The sequence below is a fragment of the Mesoplodon bidens genome, assembly GCF_964165515.1.
Source record: "Mesoplodon bidens genome assembly, chromosome: 17".
NCBI classification, from domain to species: Eukaryota; Metazoa; Chordata; class Mammalia; order Artiodactyla; family Ziphiidae; genus Mesoplodon; species Mesoplodon bidens.
The window spans coordinates 43220965-43240618 of NC_138174.1; the positions used below are offsets into that span (position 1 = coordinate 43220965).

Below are 19654 nucleotides of genomic sequence, written 5' to 3' on the forward strand. Positions count from 1 at the left end.
GGTGAGCTAAATACACACATAGAGATACCTCCTATTTTTCCCTTGCTATACCACTGTTCACTTGATCTCTTCTATTGTTATAATTTCTTACATTATATATAACAAAAGACAAGGTACATACTTTATATTGTGGCTACCCCCCCATATTATGATGTAAATGATTTGCTCATCAAGCACATTTCTATAAACTAACAATTGGAAATTTATCAACTAACAGGGAGGAATTGTTATGGAGCAAAGACCAGAGTGGCAGTGGTAACTTAACAGCAGCTTTGTATCTGGTCTGCCCTCTACAAAGCAGAGAAAAATCTGGGTCATTACATTCAGCAGGGAGCTTTGAAACACCTTCCAACTTTTTGCTACACGATGATAAGTGTCTTTTGACCTAGTTTTGCACTTGAGAAATGCAAGACTGCCAGGCCATGGAGGTTGTAAGTGTTGGATCTATGCTTTTATGTGGCTAGAAGGATTCCTAAAGTGTTAGCTTTGTGATTCTTCTCTTTCCAGGAAACAGTAATGTGGTTATGTTTTCTATCTCTTGCCTGAGAGGCCAACGAACTTTTATACTATTATTTCAGGTTGCATGCAAATTGAAATTGAACAAGGTGGTCTTAAAGTGCCCTCAGCTTTACTAAAATTTAGACAGTCTACTTCCTGACTATAAACCTTTGATCTCTTTCTTCTTAGAGCATTTACTTTAGAAAACTTGTAATTATAAATATTTCTCTATCTCTTTGAGATGTAAATTATTAAAACAAAAATAAAATAAACAAACAAAAAAAACTGGCCTCTTGCCAGTTTTACAACCCAGGAATGTTTTCAAGGACCTGGAAGCCATCTCTTTTAAATGCCAGCCTCAAGGGAAATAGCACACTTATCTCTCAGGGGTTTTTTTTGGAGGGGTGATTGGGAGCATAATTTAGGTGGGCACTTTGCTTCAATTTGTAAAACTACCTTCTTTCCAAAAGATAGGAGGAAGTTTAATTTTCCTTTAGGTAAAGCCAATCAGCAATGGCCTGTGTTCTCTCTTTTACCCCAGCACTTAAAAATCCCCCCCCACCTTTGTTTCAGCACTATTAGGTAAAGACTGAGTTCTGGTCTCTCTCCCCTATTGCAACAGACTTGAAGAAAAACTTGCTTACCTGTTTAACTTTGTCCATGCAATATTTGCTTTGACAAACTATAATTTAAAAATTACTGAGGCTGGAAAATGTCTAAGTATTTCCATTACATTGCTGCTTTGTGATTCAAGCATCCAGAACATGTGCATTTTTCTTTCCAAAGAGGTTTCATTTACTAAGTGTAACATTAGTGTAGCAAACTCCTCTCTGTGAGAAGCTAAATCCTCCAAGAGGACAGATTCCCACTAGTTCCACAAATTTTGGTTCTAGTGGCTGATATTCACAATGCCATCTCTCGCTTCCCCATAACCAGAAATGCTGCAAAAACATAGCTCCTTAAATTAAGGTCCTGCTATTTGTTAATCAGGCTCTAGCTTCTCTTTCTTTCCTAATTTCACACCATGATCAAGTGTTCAGGCAAAATGAACTACACGCCACTTCGAAAAAATATTACTTCAATCCATACTATTTCCCTTTGCTTCTGTCACAAGATTTTAGTATAATATGTCCCCTTCTCTTATTAATCTGGAAAGTTATTAAAATGTTTTAAATGAATGTGAGCCATAATAATGTTCTGAATAGCAGGTTTTATGCCCTCTAACTCCCTCTAAACATTTCGTATTCTATCATATTTATCCCTTGTTTAACTGTTTTCTCCACTTGGACTGTGAGCTTCTGGAGGGCAGACATGGTTTATTCACTAGTTTATTCTCCAGAGATACAGCTAATACTTGCACATTGAGCAACATTCAACAAATGTTTGCTAATTTGGCAAAATTATTTGTGCTAAATATAATTTGGTACAAAGGCCAATAGAAAAAAGAGCATAGTAGATCAGAAGAAAAATCTTCCAAAATAGCCATTCTCACAACTCTAGTTATCTTCATTTTCCTTTTTAACTAAGTTTGCCAAATCCATTTAGTGAAGGATTTAATATTGAAATAAACACATTACAAGAAAAAAATAGTTATTTGAACCCGTCATTTCCTAAAAGAAAGAAAATTAAAATTTTCTTTCTTAATGCTCTAAGTTTGACCATAAACTAATTCATAGTTAATAATTAATAACCTCTCTTCTCCTCTCCCAAGATCATTCCATTGACTATTATTATAAACCAGTTTAAATTCTTTGTGGAAGAATGTAGAGCATATGTATACATATGTACATTGGTGATTTCAGTGACAAATGCAAAGGTAGTCTGATTTTTCTCAACTAAAAGAAATGAAAGATACATGCTCAACAGTTTTTTTTTAAGCTTTAAAACCTGTGTTCAAATTCTCACATTCACAAGACATTAACATGAAGCTATAATTATTTTACTGTACCTGTATATGCAAATTGGACAAGGTCCCAGAGAGCATTTGGGTCTATGCCTTCCATCTTGATCTCCTCTTGTTTGGCTTCACAAACATCACTTGTAAACATGGCAGCAAAATAGTCTGAGACTGAGCTCAGAACAAGCCTGAAAGAGGTACAGGATCTAATTTAGGCCACGAATGTAAGTGTCAACAAGAATGCAGTGCAGAAGACTCTATCTATCTGTCTATCTATCAATCAATCTACCTATCTATCTATCATCTGTCTATCTAACTGCCTATCTATGTATCATCCATTATGTGTATATGTATCCCCTCTCCATCTATCTGTTTATCACCTTATGAATTGCACTTTTAAAATCTGATTTAGGAAATTCTGTTCCAACTTTTGGTCACAGAGCATCGTCTTACATCTTCTTCTATAATTTTTAATACATTTTTTTCTCTCACATCTAGGTCTTTCATCCTTTTGGATAGGATTCCAATTTTATTTCTCTCTACATACTCATCCATATTTCATGAAACTACTAAAGAATTTGCTTTGTCCCAGTGAATTAATAGAGCCAACTATATTGCCTATTTGAGTCCTGAATGTGTAGTGATCTGTCGCTGACTTTTTTTTTTTTGCTTATTTGCCTGTTCTTGTGCCAATACAATACTTGAGTAATACTATGATTCTAAATAGTCTATAACCAATTAAACAAATCCTCCCTTTTTTTTCATTTAACTATTAGCAGAGTTTTATTCTTCATATAAAATTTAAAGTAAGCTCTTCAGATAAATTAAGTGGAAATTTAGCAAAAAATACACTGAATTTCTGATTTAATTGGGGATAGTTGGTATATTTATTATATAAAGTCATCCAATACAAAAATATAAAATATCTCTCCACATATTCAGAATATCTTGTCTGCTTTTTATTCAAATTTTAACTTTTTTTTTCTAAAATTGTCTTGTGTATTCTTTTTTGATTCTTAGTTACTTTAGAGTTTTGTTGGTATTATGTATAGTAACTTTTTAAAGAATTCTACTTACTTATTGATTTTTGTTGGTTTAGAATTCATTAGCTGGAACTTTCATGGATACATCTTTTATCTGGCACAGGTACTGAATTATCTTACTAGTCCTTTTTTTTTTTTTTTTGCTGTACGCGGGCCTCTCACTGCTGTGGCCTCTCCCGTTGCGGAGCACAGGCTCCGGACACACAGGCTCCGCGGCCATGGCTCGCGGGCCCAGCCGCTGCGCGGCATGTGGGATCTTCCGGGATAGGGTCACGAACCCGTGTCCCCTGCATCGGCAGGCGGACTCTCAACCACTGCGCCACCAGGGAAGCCCTTACTAGTCCTTTTGATTCAACTGCTTTGTCCTCTAGGTAGATTATTATATCATCTGCAAACAATCTCAACTTGACCACATCCTGTTCATTCTCTATAACTCCTTTTCTTTTGTTTTTCTTTAAAATTCATCCAGGACCTCAGTGTTATGTTAAATGGCAGCTGTGTCAGGGGAGAAAATTTGTGTTATTCTCTACCCTAAACGAGTCATATCTAGGGTCTCCTTTCAGCAGTATTATTGCCGAAAGTATTAGTGTATAAGCTTTCCCAAGTCAGGAAGACCCCTATACTTTTTAGCTTTGCTAAACAGATTAAAACATGTGGATGCTAAAATTCATAAAATGCCTTTCTTCTGAATCAAAACTATCTTTAGGAGTTTTCTAATTAAATCATAAGAGAAATGAACCTGTTATTTTCTTTTCTTGTATTTTCTTAGTTGCCTCTTTAATTAAGATTATACTAGCCTCATAAAGTGAGCTGGCAGCTTAAACTCTTTAAAATTTTGTATAACAACTTACAGAAGAAAGCAAATAATTTTTCCTTAAAGATGTTCTAGAGCTTACTTGAAGGAAATCTTAGTTGGGCTATTTTGGGAAAATGTGACATATCAATCTGATTTCAATTTTTGAATAAGCCAGAAAGCTTGTTTATATACTCTTTTTCTTTGTCAAGTTTTGCATTTCACATTTCTCAAGAATTAGCCCATTTGATCCATGTTCTGAAATTTATTAATGTTTATTGTTAATAAAATTATGTTTAGGTTTAATTCTATCATTCTACTCATTTATATATATTTTTTTGTCTGCTCCATTTATTCTTTTGGTTTTATTGTCTTTATTTCATCTCATTCATTTATATTTTAACTACCTCTTTTTCTTACATGTATGTTTGCATTTTTTTAAGGTGGTTGCTCTTAAGTAGGGACCAGAATTTTTTTCTACAAAGAGTCAGATATTAAGTATTCTAGGTATTAAGAGTTATGCATATCCTCTCTATCATGTTTTCCTTTTAAGAAAATTCAGTCAATGGAAAATGTGAAAAGGAATTTTAGCTCATGGTCCCTACAAAACCTACCTGCATGCCAGATGTGGCCCCTTCACTGAAGCTTGCTAATTCTGTCTATAGATTACAACATTAATTTTTAACTAGTAACCATCTACCATCAAGTAAAATTATCCTACTTTGCGAACACTGTAAGAACCTTACAGCAGCATGATTTCTTTTACTCCTTCTTGCTCAGTCAAGAATCTTTTTAAAGAAGAATATACATGTGAAAGTAAAACTTTATTTTATATATATCCCTTTCTTCACCATTTATGAGGCTCTTTATTTATTTCTATAGAAGCAGGCATCAATCTAGTATAAATACCCTTCAAGAGGAAGAAACTTCTTTAGTATTTTTTGTAGTACAGGTCTGATGGCAATAAACTCTCCCAGCTTTCATTTACCTGAAAATGTCTTTATTTAGCTACATTGATAATATAAAGTTAGTTTCACTTGATAGAGAATTTTAGATTGAGATAATTTTTTTCTTTTGGAACTAGAAAACTAATATTCTATTATGGTCAAGGCTCCATTGTTTCTAATAGAAATCAGTTTTCATTCTTATAATTGTTTCCCTGATTTACTATGTCCTTTATCTCTAATTATTATTTTTTCTCTTTATTTTAGGATTTTAGCAGTTAGACTATTACGTCTTAAGTTACATAAATGTGGCTACTTAGTATTTACTCTTCTTACTATTTTCTGAGCTTCCTGGAGAGGTGGATGGATGTTTTCATCAAATTAGAAAATTATCTGCAAATAATTCCTCATGTTTTCATCCAATTCACTCTCTAACTCTTTCTTGGACTCTAAATACATATGTGTTTCAATAATTGAGAGTGCCTTACAGGTTGTAGAGTGAGTTCAATTTATACTCAATTTTTCTTTTACTCTGTGTTTTATTGCAGATGATTTCTAGTGAGTTGAATTTTTCCAAATCTCTCTTAATTTTCCCTTGCTTTATTTATTATATTCATCTTTTTCTATAGATATTTTAAATTATTTTTCATAGTTGCTTTAATGGCCTTGTTTCCAGGTTGATTTTCATTAACTGATTTTTCTCTTGACCATGCATTACACTCTCCTGCCTATCTTCCATGTATTGTAAATTTCAGTTGTGAAATGGACATCATGCTCACCCCCACCCCCCAAAAAAGTAGAAGCTAAGAAGGGAGCATTACTCTAGTTTGTTTAGTTATTTTTATTTTTTATGCCACAGTTATTTGATAGCTTTAAAAAAGTGTAAGTATTTCAATTTTCTGATGATTTATTGTTGTTTTAATGACAGTGAAGATTTTTATATACTTTAAAATCCTAGATGGAAATATGTTTTAAAATGAATTAGTGAAATACTTGACAATATGTTATTATTCTAAATACATAGAGAATTAAAAAACAAAAACAAAACTGAACTGTAGTTAAGAGGTGTGTTTTAACAGTTGTTTGAATTAATGCTGAAACTTCGTTCTATTTAAAGTGGACTCAAATTAGAAGTATCAGTACAAGTTTATGATTCATAATATTTTTAAAATAGAAATACTTGTGTTTTTTGTGTATGCATATGTATGTACATGTGTATGTACATTAAAGTTTCCTTGGAAAAAGAACAGACCACAGATCTGGAACTGAGGAAGCATAAGATGAGCCTAGACCATCTTCTGTTCTAGAATTTAAGGAAATGCTCAAATAACAGAGACACATCAAAAGAAATAATGTGATGCTTACATCTGTAAGCTAAACAACTTAATAGTAAACTTTGGATGCACTTTTCTTTCTAAGAAAAATATAAGGCAAAGAAGAGGAGGAAAGGTCAATAAAAGGCATGGTTTTCATAATTTTCAAGTCAATATTTTATATTTTATTTTGCAATTTTATCTGCTATATATTTTATTTCTACATAAGTTGAGGACATGCTCAATGTTAACTTCAACAAAGAGAGACAATCCTTTTTTTAACTGAAAAAAAAACCCTCAGTATATACTTCATGAATTTAAGAAGGGGATTCATGATTATTTTTACAACTTTATTGGAGTATAATTGCTTCACAATGGTGTGTTAGTTTCTGCTTTATAACAAAGTGAATTTGTTATACATATACATCTGTTCCCATATCCATTCTCTCTTGCGTCTCCCTCCCTCCAACCCTCCCTATCCCACCCCTCGAGGCGGTCACAAAGCACCGAGCTGATCTCCCTGTGCTATGCGGCTGCTTCCCACTAGCTATCTACCTTACGTTTGGTAGTATATATATGTCCATGCCTCTCTCTCGCATCGGCACAGCTTACACTTACCCTTCCCCATATCCTCAAGTTCATTCTCAAGTAGGTCTGTGTCTTTATTCCTGTTTTACCCCTAGGTTCTTCATGACATTGTTTTCCCCTAAAATTCCATATATATGTGTTAGCATATGGTATTTGTCTTTCTCTTTCTGACTTACTTCACTCTGTATGACAGAATATAGGTCTATCCACCTCATTACAAATAGCTCATGATTTTAACTATTAGTGCCTGGGGTGATAACATGTTAGAAATATTTAAAATTACCTGTTTTCTACACATTTAAATTGACAGTTAGTACCTAAACATGTTACCTCTTTATATTCTCAAAGTTTGACAAAATAATTGATACAGATATCTTTAAATATCTATTACATACTGATTAGATAAATCAGTGTCAAATAATCAGTTTTATCAAAAGAACTGAGTCTAACATTATATGATATGAAAGTAAACTATCATAAACCAGATATATATAGATATATAGATATATAGATATACATGTATCTTTTCTATAGCATAAGAAATAATATATTGACATAAAGTTAACCAGTTTAATTTTAATCATATAAGGGCTTTATTTAGAACCAGGCTACGTCCATGTAGAGGAAAGTATTATAAGACCTATAGAATTCAATCTTAAATAATTACTTGAAATCTTCTCCATCAGCTATAAAATACAAAATACTGCTAACTCAATAAGAGAAGTATAGAAGAGTTTATACTGCCTTTAGAGTTAGTGACACAACATTTGAATTAGATGTTAAAAGAGGGATGAAATGCATAACAGAAAGTAATATCTTTATAGGTACCTATATATAACTTCTATCAATGCAAGAGAAGCAGGAGTGAAAACTGCATAAATAAGTGAATGCGTTCAAGCACTCTGGAAAAATCTCTTATTAAGGTCACTACAAATTTATTTCCTTTCACAGTTATTAAACTTTTCTAAGTCCTACTCCAGTTTATTGTGGAGTTTGACCCTGTGGACTTCCCACACCTTCCTTAAATCCCATTTTAGCTAAGGCAGTGAAGACTTTCTTATACCCAGGCTCTCCTCGGATTCTTTGACTCTCCTAATCTTACTTATTGACCCTTTCACCTCCAGGTTTTTTTCTCAGCCTCTAAATTTTTACCTTAACACTCACTATCAGAATCATCTTTGAGCATGGTCTTAATTATAATTTTATGGTGATTTTAATCTAACATCTCAAATGCTTATAAAAACTGCTGACCAGATAGCTCAGGAGTATACCAGTATACTCTCAACTAAACTCAAAGTCTTCCCTGTGAGGTCTCTTTTATTTTTACTTCCTGATTCTAATTGATGCATCACCAATATATTGAATTTTCACAGGAGATAATATGAAGTCATCACTTATGTCTTCTGCTTTGTTTCCTATATCAAATATGACAAAAAATCCATCTTTACTTTTCTATTAGACTTTGTGGTTCTGGTGGCCAGACCCCTTTTATGAGGCACACCAATGCCCCCAGCACCAGTGATCTTGCCACCTAACTGCTCCCTGTTGTCCCTTCTCTGTAGAATCACACTTGCTCCAACAAGAGCTTCCTCACTTCATGTACTTCCTGACCCTCTTATCTCATCCCCCAGCTTCCACAACCTCCCCTTACTCTCAACCTGTGGGTGGACCCAATAACAATGACTAATAGAACCAAGGTATAAAGTACTTTTCCTCAGGGTATGACTAACTCTGAAACAAGTCTTGCTCCAGAGCATCTCAGGAGTTCAAGATAAAACAAGGCTTCTGCTGAGACCACATCCTTGATTTGCTCCATCCTCTGCCCTATCCTGCTCTTCTTCTGAAAACACTCTTTAAATAAATCCTGCATACCTGAACTCTGGTCTTCAGCTCTATGTCCAGTAATCCTGACTTATGTCACTGTTCAAAATATTTCTCAGTTCATCTCTTTTTCTATGTTTATATAGTTCTCATTTCATGCCTGGGTTAACTATAACAGTTTCTTAGATCATTAACTAGTTTTTGCTGTGCCCATCTTTTGTACATTTTAAAGCTGTACCATTTTTCAGAGCTGTCTTTGTAAATTATGACAAGCAATCTATCATAGCTGTTAATGCATTACTTCTGTAGCCAGACTGCCTGGGTTTGAATTTATTTCCACCACTTATTAAATGCATAATTTGGGTGAATGCCTTAATATCTCCATATTGTATTCTATAAGAAAGAAGTGGGGAAAACAATTTTATTCCTTTTCAGGACAAAATGGATCAGTATACACAAAGCACTTCAAACAGGGCTTGGCACATAGTCAGAACAGTGAGTGTTAACTAGTATTATTACTATTATTATTTTTTATTATTACTATTGAATTAATTATGCTACTCCTCTCTTCAAGAACCTACATGAACTTTTAATTATACACATCATTTCAAATACAAACTTCTCTACGGGATTTCAACTACTATCTATCATAACCACTTTTGTCCTACCATTATGGCTTAATTTCCTAGTAATTTCAATACAAATTGCTCCACTTTCACTAAGCTTGTACCTTATAATTTTCACAGCCAAAAAATCTTTCTCTCTTTCCCATACAATTCGTACTATCTAAAATAGTATACTTGTTCTTTTTCACTAGGTTGAACTCAAACACAATTTCTCTAAAAATATTTTCATAATACTCTGTCATATGTTATTTGTTTCCTTGTTTGATTACCTCTTGCACTTGGAATCAAAACTATAAATTTCACTTATAGTTACTTATAAGTATAATAATTTCCATAATTGTTCTATGGGTTCTTTTTTCCTCCTCAAGATAATTGGAAGCTTCATGAGGAAAATTATCACACTTTATAATCCTCTTGCATCACCAATAGAGCATAGACCAATGCTACAATACATTTGATAAACATTTATCTTAATGTAAGGAAAAATGCTTCATGACTGCTGAATATTCATAGAGGATATAAAGAGGATATTAAAATGATGTTGAATTGATGGGGAAAAAAGCAAAGCAAAATATATCAGATTCTCTTTTCTCCTCCCCAGTCTAGTTTTATTGAGATATTATTAACACATAACATGTGAATTTGATACATATATATAGTGAAATGATTACAGCAATATTTTTATGATTGTTATATCCTACTGATGAATTTATTGTTTTATATTATATAATGACCATGTTTGTCTCTTGTTACCATTTTTACTTAGTCTACTTTTTCTGAAATAACTATAGTTACCCCTGCTCTCTCTTTGTTTCCATTTGCTTGGAATAACTTTTTCCATCCCTCCACTTTGATACGATGTGTGTCCTTAAAGCCAAAGTGAGTCTCTTGTAGGCAGAATATAGTTGGGTCTTATTTTTTAAGCTGTTCAGCCAACACTATGTCTTTTGATTGAATAATTTATTCCAATTACATTTAGAGTAATTATCGATAGGTAAGGACTTGAGATGTCATCTTATTGCTTTCTGGCTGTTTTGCAGGTCCTTGTTCCTTCCTGTTTTGCTATCTTTCTTTGGAAGCAGATAATTTTCTATAGTGTTATGCTTTGATTCCCCTCTTTTTTTCTTTTGTGGTTACCATGAGACTTACATAAAACATCTTATAAAAATGTCTATTTTATACTGATAACAATTTCAATTGCATATAAAAACTTTGACGTTTTATTCCCACTCCTCCCAATATTTTGTTTTGGTGTCACAATTTACCAATTTCTATACTGTGTATCCATTAACAATTACTGTAGTTATTGTTATTTTTAACACTTTTGTCCTCTAACCTCTATACTAAAGTGATTAACAACACACCACCATGTTATAGTATTAGATTATTCTTGTGTCTGGCTTGGCACTAGGGTAAGCCTGGAGCAGAGACCCCCAGAGTCAGCCTATAAACTGGGAACTTGGGATCCAGTCTGAGGGTTTGTTCTGACAAAGCAAGTCTGGTGCTGAGACAGCAGAGAGTCTGGATCCATGGGAACCAACCAAGAATTGGGTCCACATGGGCAGGCCTGGAACTGGGGTGAACTGAGAAAGTGGGGATATGGGGCCTGGCCTGACACTAGAATGGGTCAAAGCCTGGGTCTCTAGTAGTTGGCTTGGTTGGGACTAGCCAGAAGCATAGGTTCAAGGAATCCCCTTGTAATCTGGGGTGAGGGGCAGATTGGCATCCTGTGTCCATTAGTAGCCCTTCTGGAGTCTGGTGCCATGGGTGATACCTGGGCCTGTGGGAGTTGCCTGGAGTTACTGAAACTAACAGGCACTGGGACATTTTTTTTTTCTTTCCTGAAGCTTGTACAGAACTTTTATAAACTGCGAAGCTGATTGAGAGATTTAGGTGGATGGTGGATTTAATATAATGGAAAAAAATGAATTATCCCTCTCCCATCAAAGAATATCCATAAATAAACTTTCCACCAGTAGAGAGAAACACTACTACTTGCCTACTCCTGAGTATTAACATCTAAGTTACTTCTAAAGTAATTTCTTTTTACTCTATTAAATAGTTTTCTAAATACATCAATTCCCACTTTTAGCCTCATCTATTTCCTTGATACTAGTGACCAGTAAAGAACATTAAAATAATAAATGTATTCTTGAAATAATTAAATTCATTGTCAAACATGCACAAAAATGAAAATGGAATATGATACCTCTTGAAATGCCCAGTATTTTGGTCTAAAGAGCAAATCTGTTTTGTCCCCATCACATATCATTTTAATATTCATTAAGTATTTATTTGATCATGAAATGTTCATACTAAGAAGTTTGAAGACTTTATATGTTTATACATTAAAAATAATTCCAACACCTCTTTTATCCTTCCCAGCAACCCTGATCCCCAGGAAAAGAAAAAAAAAAAAAAACTTTATTGACTGTAGGTTGTATATGCTTCCACACTGTTTCTATGCACATAAAATTATAAGTAACATTATTTCCAACTCAGAGGATGTTAGCTATTTGAGATTTTCTCATTTATTTCTATCCACTGCACTTACTCTTAATAATGGCTAAAGGGAGAAAATACTTTCAAAAGCTTAACCATGTTTCATTATATATCTGTGCATTATGAGATAGTAAGCTATGAAAACTCCTTAATTTTTTACTATTGAAGATTTGACTGTCCAAATTATTAATATTGATCTTGCCAGTTTAATTTTCAGCATCTGACATCCTTTATTACAGGCAGCCTACCTATCAAAATTCCTGTATTTATTATTCACAGTTTTACATTCAAGTGTTTTGGTTCACTTATTGCTAATCAATTATTCTGGGCCATTTATGAGAAGTCTATATTTTCGAATTTCTCTGAGAACCTGAAACACAGATAAAATCAAAAGTTTGATTATTTTTCATGATGAAAATGTATTAATGTGCCATCTTAAGTATTGTTAGCCTTTCAGAATTAACCTACTTAAAAATATGCCTAATAATAACTTAAGGTACCTATACAGACATGGCATCTCATAAATAAATTGATAGTTGTGACTTATATCAGGTTAAAAATATATATACAATATAGCCATCACATAAACTATAGGTTTTATGGAGAGCCCTTTAATGTTCATAATCTGTTAAATTAAATAGGAATTGATTTGAGAGTTTCAAATGACAAGATAATTAATATGAAAGTAAATATACATGATCTTTATGAATGACTGTTTATGATATTAGCTTTCAATGTATTTACTGGAATAGCAGGAGATCTTAATGCAAATTATTTCTTTTTTCATTATTTGAACTTATTTTAACAGTCCCATATTTTTTACTGCTAAGTATTGCAACATCATATATATTTTGCCCGAGGACAATACTCAACTGTGTTAATCAAAATGTAACAGCATGACTTAAAAATCCATTCATTTGTTACTACTATTACTAAGATGATTATTTGTTTAAAACAAAGATCTAATTTTGCATTAATTACAGTTATTTCATTTTTCAAAAGTATAAATAAAGAGGTGCAACGTACTTCCAATTATTGAAAACAGTGCTTGCTGTTTTCAGGTGTCACATAAAAATTTTCTCACATATTTGTTAAAATATCTTTAACTTAGAAACATAAGTATGTAATTTACTTGTTAAAAAGATAGTACTTAAGTTTTAAACCATGGGGTAAGAAAATATTAATCCTTATTTAAATAAATTTAGTGAAGAGAGTACAATTTTTCTTACCATATTAAGAAAAACATGATTAATATTTAATTGATGGTATTTAATTTAATACCTGCTAAATATACAAAATATTTAAATGTTTAGAATAATATGTATATAAATAACACATTGCTCAGGTATTTTAGAGTAATCTAAACCAAGAAACAAATTTATGTCTTAGTCATATAGGTTATTGTAAAATAAATGCATAATTATATACATTATTTAAAAAAATAATATTAACAATCTAGATAAGAGTAATAAACAATGTAGAATATAATTAATATGGGGGAATTCAAATGAGAAATACTAAGTTATTACCCATAGAAGTCTATAAACTAAGATTATACAAATTATATAAAGCTTTGCTCTTTAAAAAATAATTAATGAGCATTTGATGTGTTAACATACTTTGAGTTGAGTCCCTCTATCTTCTTAAACAAATATATAATTATATATATATATATTAGTTAAATAAAATATAATTATTTAACTAATGTGCAATTTAAATGAAATAAAATTAGCTACATTCTCAAATTAAAATATCTCTTACAATAGAATTTTTATCTAGATGCTATTTAGATGATAGCTCAGAATAATTTGCATATTTGCCATATATATTACAGTATTGAATGTCTCCATAATAATGACAATGTAATTGCTCTCTTGCTAATGATAATGTAATTTCACAGAAGTGCTTGAAAAATAAGTGCAAATACTATATTATTAGAATTTTTGCCATAGTTAGCTGACAGATTGAACCCCATATGACTTAGATAAGTTAATTAATGTCAAATGTTCTTTCCTATGCATTTCTAGTGTATTGCTTCAAAGTCAATGTTCACGTTTTAACATTGCTATCATAATAAAAATATAGCCTTATTTTTCTGGAATCCTTATTTTCTAGAATCCACATTTAGGTGCATATATCTTATCTAGATAATATAATTTTATTTAAAAAATATAGGGGAAATGGTACATTGAAAACATTTGTTATACAGTTAATTAAATGGCATACATCAAGGTAGTCTAAGGTAATTTGCCCATATGTTCAACTATTTAAAATAATAAGTATCAAATAATTAAATTAAAAATTTCTTACCTAAAATTTCAAAACATAAATAGAAAAGCTGAGTAAAAAATCAACATCAAGTTTAATGAATTTTCAGAAGTAAACTGATATCATATCAATATGATACAAAATAATCAGTTGTTAAATATATTGGGCCTTATGAATAATATTAGTATGTCACAAATTAAAGAATTCATAATCAATGTAAAATAAAGATGCCACTGTGAAATACGTTGAATTTCCTATTTGAAATAAATAATGTATACCCAAGATAACCTGCCTTCCTTTCTATTTTGACAGAAAAAACATATCTCATTTCAGAGTTTAGGTATATCCTCCTAAGTTAAAATTGATTTCCAATTAGTGTGATTGTGAATCAATAAAATGAGGTATTTTTCAACCTTTATGAGAAGTTTTATTTTTGAATTATTTATATTTGCTTTACTTCTTAAAAAGATGACTTAAAATGGCATTATAACTCTCCACAAAAGGAAATAAAAAAGAGTAAAAGAAAAATACCCAAGCTTACTTAGAAATGTGGATTCTTAATTTTCTAGTTGTAGAATATTTTGCAATCTACATAACAGACAATCATTCTAAACATATGAATGCATATTTCCAATAAAGACAGATTACTATACCTATGGGCAGGTATCTTTCGGTTCCCAACAATCAGGATGACATCACAGAGCTGCTGTTGTTTCAAGTAACTTTCCATTTTTCTGAAGGTTTGCTCAGCATGATGCACAGCCTGATAGAATTCTTCAGAGCTACTGGAGTCCACATCACTTTGCGGTGTCAGAGAATGGCTAGTTGCTGACAGCCTGAAAACCATACACAAAAAGAAGAGGATTAGAAAGTGCCACCAATTGTCCAGAACTACATATAGAATTTTAGAATTTTATAGGAAAAACCAATGCATCTCTCCTTAGGTTCATCATTATTAATATATCAGAAAAATGCATTTGGTGTTAAATGATTTGTTCTAAGAAGCAGTAAATGAATTGTAATTTTTTTTTCTCATCCTAAAGAGATTTAAAAGATAGGTTATTTGTATTTATTAAGACAGTAAATTAGTAAACTTGAAAAACATCACAGAAATGGTAAATTACAAACATGCCTATTCTAAAATGTATTACTAATAAAATGTTAAAGACCGTCTAATTATACTATTCTAAATTACTATTCTTGTGAGGTTGTAGTAAATGTTGCCTTACAGAAGTAGGCAATTTTCTTCATGAGGAATTATAAAACATGGTTTGTAAAAAAGATTGACAAAAATTTAAAGTAAGTTGTTTTATATTCTATACCCATACAGACAGAATGTATTAGCTCAGTATTAATATATACCTAATCATATATATATATTTTTTTAAAAAAAAAAACTTTAGGATTTCAACAAGTTCATGATACTTAAGTTTGGCTACTACATATATATTAATATCATAGACTGTTTCACAATGAAGACTTTAAGATACTGTATTTCATATTAAGGAGAAGACTCTCAATATACTTAGATGCATGATAGGCTCAGCAGACCCAATCAAGTGAACTGATAATAAATCCTTAAAACAACTTAAAAATGAAAATGTATTAAGTACATAACAATAATAATGAAGTAAATGGCTTATTTCAAGATAGGAAGTAATGGAGAATTTTGCTTCCAATTACAATGTGATAACATATTGCTGACTAAACCCCTCACAAAGAACACCAGAAAAAATTACATATAATATCAAAATAACTATTGGAATATACTTATAGCTACTAAAGCACCCAGGACTTGAAAGAACAAGATCCCAGAAATAAGCTAAACTCATGGAAGTCAGCTCAAAATTCTAGACAGCTTTTTCTTTCCTCCTCAAGGTTTCTACCAACTGTAAGCACCATAGTCGGAGAAGCTCAGAAGCTAATAATGTGGCAACTAAGAAGAATTTCTGGTGGTACCATGGGGCTTGGGGGAGGAATGGATATTGGAATTATGGGCCTCAAATATAGCCAGAACTTGAGGGCAAATGAGGGGACATAAAGAAGGAGAGTTGAAGTAAGGCCGCTAGTTTGTGTCACTTTTCCCCTAGCAGTATTTTCTTATTCCTAAATGTGCTAGACAAGCAGAAAATAGTTATGTGAGGTTGAGAAGCTAAAAAGAGTTTGAAAGATAAAAATTTGAATTTAAGGACCAGCAAAGACAGGGGACTGTGGTATAAAAATGGCCTTTCAACTGAAGTCCCTGAAGAACTATATCCTAGAGATCAGGGAAAGTGGAAATAGACAGGATAATACAAAGGGTGAAACCTAGATTTAAATCAATGAGATCTCTAATTGCATTAAAGTGATCTAATGTAAATGCCAGCAGTCAAAATAAATCCTCTTTAGAAAGAATTAACCTCATCCAGACTCTATTATTTCATTCATATATATATAAATACTTGACATTAAAGAAAAAAATAGCAGGCCTATAAAGAAAGAAGATATAGGGAGAAAAACAGATACTAGAAACATGCTCCCAGATGCTACAGATATCTTTAAATGGATGGGTCCACAGTGGGTTATTTAGTAGATGTAAAAATAATTGTCATTAATATGTTTTAATATATATGACAAGCTGGAGGATTTCACAGAATATTAGGCTGTATAAAGATAAAATTGAAATAAATAAGGAAATATAAGAATTGAACTAATGATTTGAGTAAGTGCACTGAACTGGTAGATTGAATGCAAATGAAGAACATAGTGATTTGAAAAATAGGTAGAAAACATTTAAACTAAAATATTGAGATAAAAAGATAAAAAGCAATAGTTTGGAAAACAAATGAAACATGGTAAGAAACTACAAGATTCATGCAATTGTAGTCTAAAAAGCAGGGGAGAGACATGATGGGCCAAAGGCCATCTGAAGAAATAATGGCCAAGGGTTTTTGAAAATGTGTTAAAGACATCAAGACACAGATTCAAGACTCACTATACACCCAATGATAAAACAAAGAAAACTGCACACCACAGTAAAGTCAATGAAAAACTAAAAAGAAAATAAAAAGACTTCCACCAGAGAACAGAAAAGGTGATCATTCCCCCAGTTCTTTTAATGAGGCAAGTATAACATTGATACAAAACCTAAAAAGGATGTTACAAGGAAGGAAAATTAATGGCCATTGTCTCTCCTAAATATATTTATAAAAATCATAGGCAAAATATTAGTAACCAAATACAGAAGTGTATGTAAAAGAAAAAATGAATATAAAAAATAAATGTATCATATATATAGTTGGTAATGCATCAAAACTAAGTTGGACTTAATTAAAGAAAAATCTTACTTTTGTAAACCACTTAATTCATTCATAGAGCAAACATCAAATTTGGTTGAACCGTTTTCTCCTTGAGAGTGAAAATAATATCTATTAGTACTACTTCTACTCAACATTTTTCTGTAGGGCCTTGACAGTGTAATGTAATCAAAGACGAAATAAATAAAGCCCATTAGAGTTAGATAAGAAAAAATATATCTGATATTATTTCCAGAGGATGTGTTTGTGTACATCAAAAATCCAAAAGAATCTACAGACAAGTTTAAGAATCTAAATCCATTAAAATTATGTCTGTTCTCTGGTATCTACAACATTTGTCTACACAGTATGGTTATTTTCATCAGAATTTACAAGTTTTCCTTTAAATATTTAAAACTAATAGAAAATTTTCTGTATCATATGTTTTCCTTTCACAAATTTGCAAATTACAACCCCGGAATATGGTCATTTCAAGGCATATATTTTAGGAATTCAAGCTCAGGCATATGTGGCAAGAACAGAAGAATTCTTCCAGATATTAACACACTGAACAGAAAAGCCGCAAAATTCCCTGCAGGATGCATTTTTAAATCAAGAATGAATGAGCATAGGACAGCTTCAAGACGGCAGAGGACTGAGACTTGGAGATTTCTTTCCTCCCCACAAATACATCAGAAACACATCTACATGTGGAACAACTCCTACAGAACACCTACTGAACACTGGCAGAAGACCTCAGACTTCCCAAAAGGCAAGAAACTCCCCACGTACTTGGGTAGGGCAAAATAAAGAAAACAAAACAGAGAGAAAAGAATAAGGAAGGGAACTGCAGCTCTGGGAGGGAGCTGTGAAAGAGGAAAATTTTCCACACACTAGGAAGTCCGTTCACTGGCAAACACAAGGGGTGGCAGGGTGGAAGCTTCGGAGCTATGGAGGAGAGTGCAACAACAGGGGTGCAGAGGGCAAAGCAGAGAGATTCCCACACAGAGGATGAGTGCCGACCAGCACTCACCAGCCCAAGAGGCTTGTCTGCTCACCCGTCAGCTGGGACAGGTGGGGGCTGAGAGCTGAGGGTCGGGGTTTGGAGGTCAGATCCCAGGTATAGGACTGGAGTTGGCTGTGTGTACACAGCCTGAAGGGGGCTAGTGCACCGCAACTAACCAGGAGGAAGTCCAGGAAAAAGTCTGGAACTGTGTAAGAGGCAAAAGACCATTTTTCTGGGGTGCACAAGGGGAGGAGATTCAGAACACTGACTAAATGAACTCCAGAGAGGGGTCCAAGTCCTGGTTATCAGTGCAGACACCAGAGATGGTCATAAAATGCTAAGCCTGATGCTACAGCCACCAAGAAGCCTGTGTGCAAGCACAGGTCACTATCCACATCTCCCCTTCTGGGACACTGTGCAGCCCACCACTGCAGGGTCCCATGATCCAGGGACAACTTCCCCGGGAGAAAGCACGGCACTCCTCAGGCTATTGCAACGTCAAACTGGCTCCTGCTGCTGCAGGCTCATTCCACATCCTGTAAGCCTCCTTCCTCCTGGCCTGAGTGAGCCAGAGCCACATAATCAGCTGTTCCTTTAACCCTGTCCTGTCTGGGTAGGAAAGAGATGCCCTCAAGTAACCTACATGCAGAGGCGGAACCATCCAAAGCTGAACCCCAGGAGCTGTGAGAACAAAGAAGAGAAAAGGAAATCTCTTCAGTAGCCTCGGGAAGAGCAGATTAAATCTCCACCATGAACTTGACATACTCTGCATCTGTGGAATATCTGAATAGACAACGAATTATCCCAAAATTGAGATGGTGGACATTGAGAGCAATGATATACATATATGTTTTCTTTTTCCTCTTTTTGTGAGTGTGTATGTGTATGCTTCTTTGTGTGATTTTGTCTGCATAGATTTGCTTTTGCCATTTGTCCTAGGGTTCTCTCTGTCTGTTTTTTTTGTTTGTTTTTTGTTTTTGTATAGCTTTTTAGTGCTTGTTATCATGGATGGATTTGTTTTTTGGTTTCATTGTTCCCTTCTTTCTTTCTTTCCTTCCTTTATTACTTTTCAATTATTGT

The 19654-nt window shown here is 33.1% G+C and overlaps 1 protein-coding gene across 2 annotated transcripts in view; it reads right to left on the bottom strand.

Annotated features, from left to right (window-relative positions):
- Positions 1–19654, bottom strand: part of KLHL1 (kelch like family member 1) — a gene marked incomplete at both ends in the record, with an annotated part of 390611 nt that overhangs the window by 220660 nt on the left and 150297 nt on the right. Inside the window, 2 exons of one of the 2 annotated variants that reach the window (XM_081214995.1) lie at positions 2447–2583; positions 14947–15129. In XM_081214995.1, the coding sequence (XP_081071121.1) occupies positions 2447–2583; positions 14947–15129 (320 nt within the window). The remainder of the gene's footprint in view (positions 1–2446; positions 2584–14946; positions 15130–19654) is intronic. The other variant, XM_081214996.1, reaches the window with a different exon arrangement.